Genomic DNA, 13,674 nt, shown 5'->3' on the forward strand with positions numbered 1-13,674 from the left:
TTTTACCCATCTGCACTGCTGTCTTCCCACGTCCATGCCATCCTGTACCCCATCAATGTTGCGCTGTTCTCCCAAACCATGCCACTCTGTCTCCCCTGCATCCATACCACTGCTTTCCACCCATCTGCATCACTTTGTCCCCCTCATCTGCATCACTGTTTTCCAATCATCTGCATCACTTTGGCTCCCCTCCATCTGTGCTGCTTAATCCCCCCCCATCCACACCGCTGTCTCTTCTCCCATCCACCCCACTCTTAGCCCATCTGTGCACCTCTATCTTCTGCTCAGCCCTCAGTTGCATAGACTGCATGTGTGTATTCCAATTAGCACTCAATTCTGTGAATTAGCAGCTCCACCATTTTATGAGTGACAGCAATCTCACTCTGTGAGAGCGCTGAATCTGCAGTTAACCACAGGGTGTGATGGCATACCATATCTGTATTGCACAAGGAATATAAGGCATCAACCTTAAAAAAGCAATGAAATTCTGATCATTGAGTTCTGATCATTGTTTGTCAGAAATTCAGTAGATTTTTTTAAATTTCAGATCATGTCTAATGAAGCCTTAATGGGAAATGTGAACCCTTAAGGTTTTTGTCTATGGAATATAATTACTTAAATAGTGCATATTTTATGCAGCCAAACAAAACCCATATCATTAGGCAGTGGCATCACAAGGTGGTGCGAGCCACACCCGGGTGTCACCCGCCGAGGGGTGACACCAAGGTGCAGACTACCCCTCAGTGATAGGAGCCGGGTGCTGCACTGTAGTATTAAATGCAGCACTTGGCTCCTGACACTGTGAAGGAGCCGGCACTGCACACAGGAGAGGGCAGTCCGCACCCACTGCACCCCGCCCTCGGACCCCCAGTAAAAAGCGCTGGATAACGGAGTTTGGGTCGCGAGGCCATGCCTCTTTCCCATGAGGCCACACCCCCTTTTTGGCTGCATGCACACAACATCCCTCCCCGCACCAGGTGACAATGCAGGGAGGGACGCCGCTGTCATTAGGAGCATGCAATTATATAGATATACCTATATGGTGTATACAGTATATACTGTCTGTATCAGTATTGTAATATACTATATATATATATATATATTCCACGTTATGCCGGCACTCAATAGTATTGTACAATCAACTCAGGTGCCAGTCTTAGTCCTATAATCAAAATCCTCCAAAAAATAGACGGCATAGTTTGCAAAACCAACAATATTGTATTCCATATAAGCCTTCAGGACAGGCAACGTTTCGAGGTATAACCCTCTTTCACTGGTTAAGTCCACCTCTGCCGCAACAGGGACGGGGATATCGCTCGCCATCGGTCATGTCAGCGCACAATACCAGGGACCATCCTCTTCAGGGAATGCATCTGCGGATTAGAGACACAGTAACAATCAATTAAATTAACCCACCGAAACCCAATGAAAAAATTAAAATACATACATAAAACATTAAGACATAAAAAACCGTTGTCATTAAATAATGATCAATCCCTGTCTCTAAGGGACCAGGGAATAAGACAAACGACAACCTGACCATAGCTAACTACAACTCCACATTTAGAATGACATACTTATCTATAAAGTTTGCTATATTAATTGACAGAAACAATTACAGAATGTTCCAATTAATCTTGTCATTCAGACCATTGGGTCGTATAGTATCCAGTCTAAGGATCCATTGGGCTTCTCTATTTAATAAGACCCTTGAGCGATCACCACCTCTAGGTGATTCCTTCACATGGTCAATAATCAGGTATTGGAAAGCTGACAGAGGATGACCAAAATCTTTGAAGTGGCGCGCCACAGGTTGGTTGGAATCCCTGCCCACCAGCGCTAATTTGATAGAAGAATGGTACAATGCCATTCTTTCATGAAACTTACGGATAGTTTGTCCTATATACTATAGGCCGCAGGGACACATGATAATATACACAATGAAGGAAGAAGTACACCAAGACATGATTGATTTTATAACTCTTCTCCAAGTGGGGATGTTGAAAAACATTACTGTTAATCAGATATTTACATGTAACGCAATTGGTGCACTTGTAACACCCAGGAGCCTTCACATATGTATTAGGTACCAATGAAATATTTCTACCAGTGATATCTGTATGGACCAGTAAACCACGCAAGTTACGGCCCCTTTTAAATGCCACTAGAGGTCTACAATTCTTAAACATTGGTAGATCTTTATCAGTGGCCACAATAGGCCAGAGTGCACAAGTTGCTCTCTTAATGATTGGACTCACCGTGGTATAGTCACTGGTCCATGGTATCACTTGGTTGGTAGCTCTATCTCTGGGTTGTAATAAGTTCTCGCGTTTCAACTGCATGACTTGTTGTTTTTGTTCAGTCAGAGTAGTTATATTATATCCCCTCATCACAAATTTGTTGATCTGATCATCCAATGCTTCCAATACTTTACAAGGGTGACTGGTGATTCTAGCCACTCTCTTTATTTGAGAGAGTGGAAGACCCCGTTTTAGAGCTTCCGGATGATGACTGGAGGATATCAAGAGTGTATTCCTATCTGTGTCTTTAGTAAACACCTCCGTGTGTAATTTACCATTTTTGAACCTGATTGTGACATCCAAAAATGCGCCATGTCTAAATCATATGTGTAGGTAAATTTGATGGGAAAGGCAGAACTGTAAATATTGTAAATATTGTGCATCACTGCTTGTAATCTATCGACACCGCCAGTCCACAGCATGAATATATCGTCGATATAACGAATAAATAACAATGTATTCTTGAATATCACTCTTGTTGATGAATAGGCTTTTCTCCTGGGCGAACATATATACGTTCGCGTATGATGGTGCTACCGGAGAGCCCATTGTACATCCATGGTTTTGTAAAAAGAACTCCCCATCATATAAAAAATAGTTCTTAAATAGGGTCATTTCCAAGAGTGACAAAAACAATTCATGGTCAAATATAGATACTGGAAGGTGTTCCTGCAGAAAGTCCTTCATAGCCCGCAATCCCTCGCAGTGTGGAATCGACGTATAAAGACTGCACACGTCTAGGCAGCATAAGAGAGTATGAGGAGGAATTATGTCTATTTCAAAAAGTAATTTTAAGAAATTAGTCGTATCCTTAAGAAAAGTATTCTCTAAAGGTAAAAGTGGTTGTAAAATCCAATCCAGTAATTTTGCAGCAGGATGGAATAATGAATCACACGCCGAAATAATCGGCCTACCCGTTGGTCTGATTGGATCCTTATGGATCTTGGGCAAGGTATACAGGATAGGAACCTTAGGGTCTTCCGGGCATAAGGCTTTTTATGCTTTCTCTGTAATATTGCCTTTGTCAACCGCTGCTATCAATAGCTCTTTCAATTCCTTTGCTACCTTGTCGTAGGATAACTTGTGTAATGTATACCTCAGGTTCCTCCAGTTAATGTGAGATTTCAGCTCTGTAATCATCGATGTTTTGTACAACAATCGCACCCCCTTTATCAGCTGGTCGTATTATTACATCTTGATATTCACCCAAGTTCTTGAGTGCTTGTCGTTCCACTGATGTTAAATTAGGGCGGATGTGATAAAATCCGCCCATCAATCTGGAAAAAGTTCTCAAAGAGGCATTAGTTGGTACCGGGGCAAATCTTGATTTAGAGGACAACCTCAAAAATTGATCTATAGGTGACTCATTGCGGGTTTGTTTTGAAAAATTCCTTTAGTCGAAGCCTTCGGGAAAATTGATGTAGATCTTTTTTCCAATTGAAATTATTGTGATAATTCGTCGGAACAAAAGATAACCCCTTCTGAAGTAGTTTGAGTCCACCTGCAGTAAGTTCCCTACTCGAGAGGCTAAACACTAGGTGATTGTCTTCTTGGGGCATTTCCTGCCTCCCCCTCTTGTTTTGCTGCCCTCGACGGGTGGCCATTCTTTTGTAAAAATCACAGTTTTCTGTGACCCTTGATCTAAAGGGACTGCTTCCACTCGAGTAGTTTCATCTGAATCCGTAACCAGGGAGTCACTATCAATATGACTATGTGACCGTGACTGCCCCGTTCCACGGGCATTCTTGGATTGCCAGGGCCTACGACATCTCGGCTGTGACCGATCCAAACCTTTATTTATATCTCCCATCAGCCAACCATACACTCTATTTTCCTCATAATCGGCTTCCACCTGTAGTCTTTTATTATTCTTAAATCGCCAAAGGTCTCTTTGATATTGTTCACATTGTTTCTCCAGCTTATTGATAAGACGTGCATTAGCATCCTCATCTAAAGTTGTTTTGTGTAGTTTAATCAGATCAATTTTACCCTTAGTGTTCTGCAACTCTTTGCCTGATTCCTCAATCACGAGGATCATAAGATCAAAAGCGCAGCAATTTAATATGGCCACCCATTTTCTAACAAATTCGGGATTATGACGTCCAACGGTGGGCACATTTTTCACTCTAAAGCCTCTAGGAATATGACGTGCTCTATAGTAGTCCGACAGTGTAGTACCGTGCAGCAGGAAATCAGTTTCACGTCTCCGCAGTTTAAACAGTTGATTAAATATATAATCCACATCATGCACTGTATCAGTCGGGGGCTTAAGCTCTTTAAAGAGGATACCCTGAATTTGTGCCGCTGAGAAACTAAAAAAGTTTCACCAATGGGTGTCACTGCTCCCTGACAACCCAATAACTCAGGCGTAGTAGTTGAAGATGATGTTTTTCTCAATGATGTTAATTTCCACAAAAGGTGAGATAAAATAATGTCCAGTCCAGAAGAATAATGTACCACAAAAAATTACTCCAAAAACGCGGAACTACGCTGGTGCCATGCAACTTGTTCTGATAACTATCAGTGCTACAATATTCCACGTTATGCCGGCACTCAATAGTATTGTACAATCAACTCAGGTGCCAGTCTTAGCCCTATAATCAAAATCCAACAAAAAATAGACGGCCTCAGAGTTTTGCAAAACCAACAATATTGTATTCCATATAAGTCTTCAGGCCAGGCAACGTTACACATGGGGGATACTTAAAATCATATTTATGGGGGATGTCCCGCAAATACACCACTATCAATAGTCTCCTTAGTACACACATTAACATTAACTTCTGAGCATAACTTCGTACAAACATATTTTTACAGAGAAAGATTAAATTAAAACACTTGGTAGATGTATTATAAGGGCACAATCGTGCCCTTATAGTAAAGCTGAATTGAATAAATGGAGAATAGAGATTCCTGAGGGGGGGGGGGGCATGGTGTTTAAGGGGCTACACCTCAAAATCTATTGAAGGTACCAAGTTGAAATTTGGCATGGGTGAGTAGAACTGACGCTCGGTGCTGCATGCCAAATTTCAGAGCAAAAAAAAATAAAAAAATGAGAATTTGGGAACAATCTAAAGTTCCAACTGTCAGTTTTTTCGGCCACTCTCAATTAGGACCACTTTTCTGCTGTTCTCTATGGGGGACTTTTGGGAAGGTACATCTCCAGGTAGGGGGCGAATTTAGACTTGGGGTTTGTTTTATTAGGTAGCTCTTGTTCCAGGGTAGGTGCTTTTGGGGTTTTTAAACTATTAGCCCAAAATGCCCCATTATAGATATAGGGAGCTTCAACTTGCTGAGCAATGTCAGTTAGTTGCCTCCGGCAGGGGGTGTACAGTGGCTTCACTTGGGTGCACAAACATGGCTGCTTTTTAGCCCGTATACCATTTTTATTAGGTGAACTGGAGGGGAATTACATACATATTTGTGATAACAGTAGGGCAGGGGGTGTTTTGGGGTTGGTGTGGGCACATTATCACAGTAATAAACCCTGGCACCGCTCACATTAATGAGTTTAATCCTTGGTTTGAGAGGTGCCAGAGGAGTCTGATACAGCACGTGATCGTGACATCACTAATTTATTAAGAGGAGGAAAGTCAGCAGAATATTCAAAAGTGTTTTATTATAAGGGTACGGTCATCCCTTATATTGAGGCCGAATCGAATAAATGAATTCTCCCATAAGGGCTAGATCTCAAAAGCTGTTGGATGTACTGAGCTGAAATTTGGTATGGATGTTTTTATTAGGTGTACAGTGTATATACTGTATATATTAGATGTATATTGTGTATATATAGTGTATGTATTGGTCTAGGCTACAAGATACAGTATATATAAAGTCCCAGCAGCAGAGCAGAAACATTGCGTTCTATGTAGATAATGGTTTCAGACAGGCTGTGAGATGAAGCCCCGTGCTGACTGAGGCCTCAGGTATGAAACACAGGATGGCTGTGTGTGCTGTGTGCCAGCGGTGACTGACAGCTCTCTGTGGGAAGTAAATGTAAACTACGGTCAGGGTGGGTCCGGGAAGATGGCGGCGTCTGAGGACACGCCGGGTCAGAAAGATGAGACTTTTGTCCGGATCATGTCTCCGGGTGGAAGGCAGGGGGAAAAGCAGCAGCAGGTCACCCACGCTACTGGCGGCGGCGGCTGAGTCACTGGTACCCACCTGTAGCTGGTGGTGGTGTCCAGAGATTTTCTCCTCCAGCAGCGCGGCAACAGTATATACTGTCTGTATCAGTATTATAATATACATACATATATATATATATATATATATATATACACAAACACACTATATATATGTATATATATATATATATATATATATATATACACACATATATATAGAGAGAGAGACTAACTGCTGGAAATGTTACATATGTATGATACAATTACATTTAGGTGACAATGGTAAATAAAGCCCTCTCGTAAATATACATATGTTACCCAGATTATGGTATAATACTCGCCTACCAGTTACCATCTGTAACAATCATAATAAACTGTTTTTTTCTTTTTTTTTAACAGAAGTACTTGTCTGATGAAGATTTTGCCAAAATATTGGGTATGTCCAAAGCTCAATTCTACCAATTGCCCAAATGGAAGCAGCAAAATATGAAGAAGCAGCATAACCTGTTTTGATTATATAGTTTTACTATTATCATTTATTTTCTTTTTTTTCCCCTTGTGAAACCAATACTTTGTCATTTCGGAGGAACTATCAGATGCAATTTCCTTTTCTGAGGGTTTCATGGATATTTGAATGTATACTGTGCCGAGCTGTGTGTCCATGTATGCTGTCCTCAAATTCCAAGCCCCACTGTGTACTTCAGAAGTTGTTACCCCATAATAGTCATTATTACTAATCTCATTTATGTCAAATATGGTTATTGAAAATTTGTTTCACACTCTTGTTCTCGTATAACCTATATACCTGCCTATGTGCATTTGTGCTCATACCTCTGTATGTGGGTGCCTGCCTGCATATATACATGACTCCATATGTGTGTGTGTATATATATGCCTCTATATATGGGTGTCCTTGCACCCTACGTATGTGTGTTAGGTGTAGGTTTGGGTTTATGCCTGCACGTATGTGTCTGTGTAAGAACCTGAGTTTGTGCATACCTGTATATGTATGTACCTAACTATGTGCATGTGTGCCTATGTAAGTGTGTGTACACAGCATCATTATCATCCTTTATGTGTAAACTCCACAGCTCGGGACAGTCAGTATAACAGATTATACATAGAAACAGAACAAGGACATAGGAGGTTGACAGAGAAGCTACGATATTAGACCAAGGGCTGAGAGGGCCCTGACTGTAACAGCTTACAATCTAGCGGTGTGTCCCTACTTATGGGTGTGCCTTTGTAACTGCGTGTTTATGACTGTGTGCCCATGTACGTACGTACATATATACCCGGGAGTTATCAGAACTGGAGATATATTTTATAGGAGGAAACTTGCATTATAGAGTTACTCTTCCTTTTAAAGAGATTCCCAAACCATGAAATATTGGGCCTGTTACAGAGGTGCACACAATGGCTGTGAACACATTCTCATGTATAAGTGCGAAAATATGCTAATGACTCAGCCGCTGTCTTATCTACAGAGACGCCCAGTGCCAGCGTCTCGCTTCCACCACTCACATACAAAAGAAGAAACATTGGAAACATCTGTCACACATTGGACCTCTGAGCTAGTCAGTGCTGTCTCAGGCTGAGCGCCTCCCGTAAGAGGCCTGGGCCTCTCCTGCTGCAAATTAATACGCAGCGCAACACTTAAACACGCCCAGAAAAACGGTCCTGACACGTGTTTTTCTAGCCCCCCCCTGTAACTCCCCCAAGTGCTGGCTACCGGTCACTCACTTTGCCATTAATCCTCTGTGTGACCTCTGTTGCAGAACCATGGCAGCACCTGCGCAGTACGACTCTCATGGGTGCGCAGTGGCAAAAAAAAAATCGCTCAGCTGTGTGCACCTCTGCATCATGGCCTATTGGGAGAAGCGAGTTGAGAAATCCTGATCTGCAACAACATATAAGACATCACTCAGCTCAGCACTTTACACATTAAGTAATATAAGATTTATCTCTATTATCTATAATCACATCTATCAGATCTTCCAAATACCAGGACCAATATATCTTTTTGACGCCTCTCTGTAAAGTAGAATGTCAGTGGCAATAATTCATCTGCATGTTCATTGTTGCTATGTCGCCACTTGTTGTCCATGTTATTCGCCATGATAACACGTTAGAGAATATTAGTAATGTTACTTTGTAGGATTGTTTCCATACCGTGTATTGTTGTTTTACATCTCACTTTGCAGAGGACACTAAAGGCGCACATCCACTAGCCGATTTCCAGGAGGGATTGAACGATATCATTATCATTTAATTGCTCATGAATCATGCATGAATTGGTCACAATGTCGGAAATGACCAACGATGCGTGCTCCCGATGGTCGTTTCCGACATCAATCATCAGCCGAACATCCTGACGATAACGTCAGGTTGAGCATGTTCGGGGATGATTGATGTGCCTGCACTGAATGACTGCTCGTTCAGTGTAGGCACAGCACAGACTGTCAAACGACTGCACGATTATAATGTCGTAATCGCGCAGTAGTTTTTTGGTCTGCTAGTGGATATGTGCCTTTAGGATAACAAAACTATATGAAGAATGTTCCATGATGCAATTTTCAAGTGACCTTTTTATTTTGATGCTTTTGGTTCATCCTGAAGTGAGGTCTAATAAATTCAGTTTAAGTCTTCCGCATTGTCAGTGTTCTTTGGAAATCATAGCGAGATTAGCCATTGAATGTAAGCAGTACAGGTCCTGCTAAGAGTGGTCTAAAAATAAAGGCTACACTGATGAACACACCTATATTTTCACATTACAAAATACCGACAGTCTATATAATGTTGCTAATTTAATTCTTCAGCACTTTGGGGAAGAATCAATTAGGCGTGAAAGTCACTGGAACGGGTCCTGGCGGCTTCCACGCGTTTACGGCAGAAGCAGCGCCGGTGCTAGGATGTTCCGCGCCCCCCTGTAAACTATACATTTGCATCCTCATATAGTTAGCATTCACACATTAATAACGCCAGAGCAAATGGCTCAATCGTTAAAGTGTCTGACTACAATGGGTGGAGTGATAGGTTTGAATCCCAGGTATGAAGTAGCTACAGTACATAAAGCTAGATTTCACAGGCTTCATTGGTAATGTGACTGACTGCAAAGTATGAGGTTACAGGTTTGAGTCCCAGCTATGATAGTATTTTGAAATGTTTTAAATGAAAGGAGAATATGACTGAAGGTGCATAGGGTTAGAAGGGGAGGTAGCCCAGCAGCAGAGGGGACGGATGAAGGGAAGGAGATTTCACATGCTGACTGCAAAGTATGAGGTATCAGATGCAGAGAGGAGATGCCGAGACTGACAGAGCAGGAGGGTACATGAAAGAATGACTGGCAGAGTGGGGAAGGTTCCTTTCCAGCCCGGCACCTTCCTGCAATGCATACCCCGCTTACTGCATTGCACCAGCCCTGGGCAGAAGGCAGATGATTCTGCTCACAGCCTATGGAGCTGCAAACAGAATCTGCCTACCGTAATGCATGGGAATACGCTTATTGATTCTGTCCCTTTGATTATACTTGATATTGAAATCGTATTACTAAAACATTAAATCGCACAAGAAGCATTTCCATATTCAGCATAATAAAACATTGTTTTAAAAAAAAATTTTTTCAAAGACTTAAAAATCTCTGATGTGTAAAAAAGAAAGCCAAAACACACAAAAAAAACCTCTGCATGATAAAAGCTCTTTTGACATGAAAACACAAAAATAAGCCGTATCATTTAGAATTCACCTCACAACTTGCAATGGATGCACAAATGTCAGGCTTTGGAGCAGCACAGTTGGTCTAGTGGTTAGTATTACTGCTCCACAGGCCATGAGCTCAATTCCTGAACAGGGCACTGTCGGTGTGGAGTTTTTATGTTCTTCCCATAGCCCTGATTGGCATGCCACAAAAAAATGCAACTAAACCGCCCCATGTGTGCTGTTGCCCAGTAGTTTTATTTACTGAATGTGTTTGCTTTGCATTGCTAATGCACAAAAAGCACAAATTCCAGGTACCCCGCACAGCACTAATGATTTTTAAATATGGATTTAGCTACATATTCCAACATGAGGTGACTCTGCATTGCCACCTGCTAGCCAAGAATGGTACTACACCTGCTCTTTTTTTAAAAAATTTTTGACTGTTCTTTCCTAGTCCTATTTCTGAAAGAGAGTCAGTGCTGTTGTAATAGACCAGAATAGTGCTGTTTAGCGGCTCCAGATATATAACTTTGTTGACTTAACAGGCCCATTTATTCTGCCTTTTTATAGTATTTAATTTTCCTTTTGTTTCACTATTGTTTTTGATCTAAGTTTCAAATGCTGGACAGCTTTATTACACTGCAATTTAGATGTCAGTTTGGACACACCCCTCCCAAATCTAAATCTCTCTGCACATTTTACATCTGCCCCACTGCAGTGCAGCATGGTTTTACCAAGATGCACAGTAAAGGCCCCCATACTGTACATCAGCAATCAGAAAACCACAATTGAACAATTTATTGCCCGGTTTTAGGATTTCCCAATCTAGCAATCTGTGCCCATACATTACAGATCTTTCTCAGTGATTTGCAGATCATTTTCAGCAAACGCAGACCTGCCAATCTTGAAAGGCCCATCAGCAGTAACGGTCTGCAAATCTGCTGATCATCTCCATACACTAGCAATCTACAGCCCCAATCCATCTGTGAAATCCAACATGTTGGACAATCTGATTTAACAATTCCAATCACTTTTTGGTTGCAATCTGCGACCTGTGAACCCCATACATTACAGATTTTTATACACAATCATCTGCAAATTGCAGAATTGCCACAATTGATTGCTGATGTATGGGGGCCTTGACTTGTTATTTCTTAATTCCCAAATCTGAATCAGGCCCAGATTATCAAAGAAGAATTGATCTGCTAACAGAAATAAACAAACTAATGCTATTTTCAAAGTCTTCTGAAAAAAAAAAAAAATTAAATAAAAACAGGGCAAAACTTGTGTGGGTGCGACACACAGAAACAGAACACAACATACAATAGGCCAAAAAACTTTTATTTGCAAAATGTGTATTCCAAGTCTTTAAGGCCAACATTTTTTAACATTGCATAAACACAAGTATGGAATAGATGCTGGAACAAACCCAAGCTGAAGGGATTTAGGAATTCAGCAGGAAAGAAGCAACATTTTTGCAAGAGGTCTTATGTGTAAAGGAACATACAACAGTATTACCATTAACTTACTAAAATAAGATTGCACATTTTCTAGCAAATATTACAGGCTGACACATGATACTAAACAAAGGCATTTGTTTAACTTCACAACTTTGGGACACTTACTGCAGACCATAAGATCCAGTGCTCTGATAAAGAACAGATGCACCATCAGGTGACTGGATTACTATCTCCTGGATACAATGGTTTATACTTTTACCCCACAGAAGCAGAAAGTGGCCAATCTGGTTGTACCCCATCAGTGATTTCCTTAAAATGTTAGGAGCCTATAGTGATGTCACTGAAGGACCATTCACAAAGACAATATTTGTGATGGTGAGCGAGGGTTTTGTTGGTGTGTGTTTGGGGCATTGTATACTTATATTATGATACACAATAAAAGGGCACATAGACACATGAAGGATAATACAAAATGTTCACCATAAAAACTTGCATAGAAGATCAAATATGGGTGAAACGCGCCGTTCCCAAGTATGTAGTGTACTGAAAGTGAACAGCAATCAGGCTGACTGGAGCCACCATCATAGGAGACTGACATATGTATTAGAATACATTTACATTACATGCTGTAGTGTTGCACTAGTTATTTACCACACCTAATGCAAGGAATGTAGAGCATGTTTGCTAATAAACCACATTACGGAAACAAGAAACCGTAGATTTGAAACATGTGTTTAACCTCGATCCCCACTTAGTAGCTGGCAGGACCATAATAATCGTCTTTTAAGAACAAGTTGCTCAAATAAATAATGTAATGCCATGTCCCGTACTGCTATTTATACTTCTGTGTAATTAACATACAATACACACTACTTGGCATATAACATGTTACCTTAGTATTAATGAATTATATGTATGTACCTACCTACAAAATGGATAGACCTAAAACTCTGGATAATGGTTTCGCCAACTGAAGACGTTGGGGGCACCAGAGTACCAGAGTTGAGAAACTGCTATAAATTACCAGCACTTTTGATTTATATACAATGACTAGATGTAATTCCAAGTCTTCAGGCAGTAATGAGACTTACATGTGTTATCAGTGATTTATTTAAAGCTGATGCTAACCGAGAATATGGGTTCCTTAAGGCACATGCAGCTGGGTTATCATACTAAGGCTTCTAACATATGTGCTGTATTTCTAAATTATTACCTGAGCTACTGGCATTTGCATAGACAATTATGGGAATTAATTGCACAGTAACAGAACTATTATACCAAAATGACAATTATCAAGGCATGACATCTATGTTTCTGATTAGAATAAAATAAAATACAATTGATTTCCTAATGGATGGTCTAACAAGGAACATGGGGATATTCAGGGACGTGCAAAAGAGCATTTTTGGCATACAATTCCCTTTCAGATCAATGTACAATAGAGTTTAAAAATTCTACTGTGCCCTCACTAGGCAGCACTAAAGGTTTTCTAAAAGGTCATTAAATTTGAAAAATAAAAATACATTACAATAGTTATAAAAATAGGCTAAGTCTTACTTAATAACTTTTTTCAAATATCAGATTAGGAAAAAAAAAAAGAAAAAGGTTCTGACCTAAAACAAAGGCAACTAAAATGTTAAAATAAAATAAAAATATAAAAGCTGTAATCACTGAGACTTCCATCAGCCTTTGCTTTCTTGGAGCATTATGTGCACAAACAGAGTGGCAGAAGGGTGAATATCTCCGTTCTTATTCAGAAGGTGGATGTGCCGATAACCTAAATGAAAATGAGCAAATGTTTAATCCTTAAAAATAACTAAAAGGAACTAAAAGGAAAAACAATGTACAGAATTATCATTCACAAAATGGACAAATGACAACCTCACAAACGCTGCACAACAACCAATGTAAAAAGAGATTTTTTTCTTTACACACGAAACTAAATAGTAATGGATATCATAGAGGGCAATTTCAGGTTAAAACGTAACCTTTACTAAAACACAACTTAAACTGCTAAAAAATAAACCAGAATAATGAAAAAAAACAACCTACCCATTACAGGTGGTGTGTTATAAACTGGGAGTTTAT

At 40.4% G+C, this 13,674-nt stretch overlaps 2 protein-coding genes across 3 annotated transcripts in view; one reads left to right on the plus strand and one right to left on the minus strand.

Moving 5' to 3' along the window:
• The window catches only part of VILL (villin like), a 122,549-nt gene extending 113,473 nt beyond the window's left edge, over positions 1–9,076 (plus strand). Inside the window, exon 20 of the mRNA XM_088446418.1 lies at positions 6,827–9,076. Coding sequence (XP_088302544.1) covers positions 6,827–6,940 — 114 coding nt within the window. The 3' untranslated portion in view covers positions 6,941–9,076. The remainder of the gene's footprint in view (positions 1–6,826) is intronic.
• A 2,372-nt stretch (positions 9,077–11,448) lies between these two features.
• Positions 11,449–13,674, minus strand: part of PLCD1 (phospholipase C delta 1) — a 158,920-nt gene continuing 156,694 nt past the window's right edge. For both annotated transcript variants that reach the window (XM_088446420.1, XM_088446419.1), the window contains exon 15: positions 11,449–13,363. In XM_088446420.1, coding sequence (XP_088302546.1) covers positions 13,269–13,363 — 95 coding nt within the window. In that variant the 3' untranslated portion in view covers positions 11,449–13,268. The remainder of the gene's footprint in view (positions 13,364–13,674) is intronic.

Source organism: Taudactylus pleione, unplaced genomic scaffold, assembly GCF_031769625.1.
Source record: "Taudactylus pleione unplaced genomic scaffold, aTauple2 ptg000398l, whole genome shotgun sequence".
NCBI lineage: Eukaryota > Metazoa > Chordata > Amphibia > Anura > Myobatrachidae > Taudactylus > Taudactylus pleione.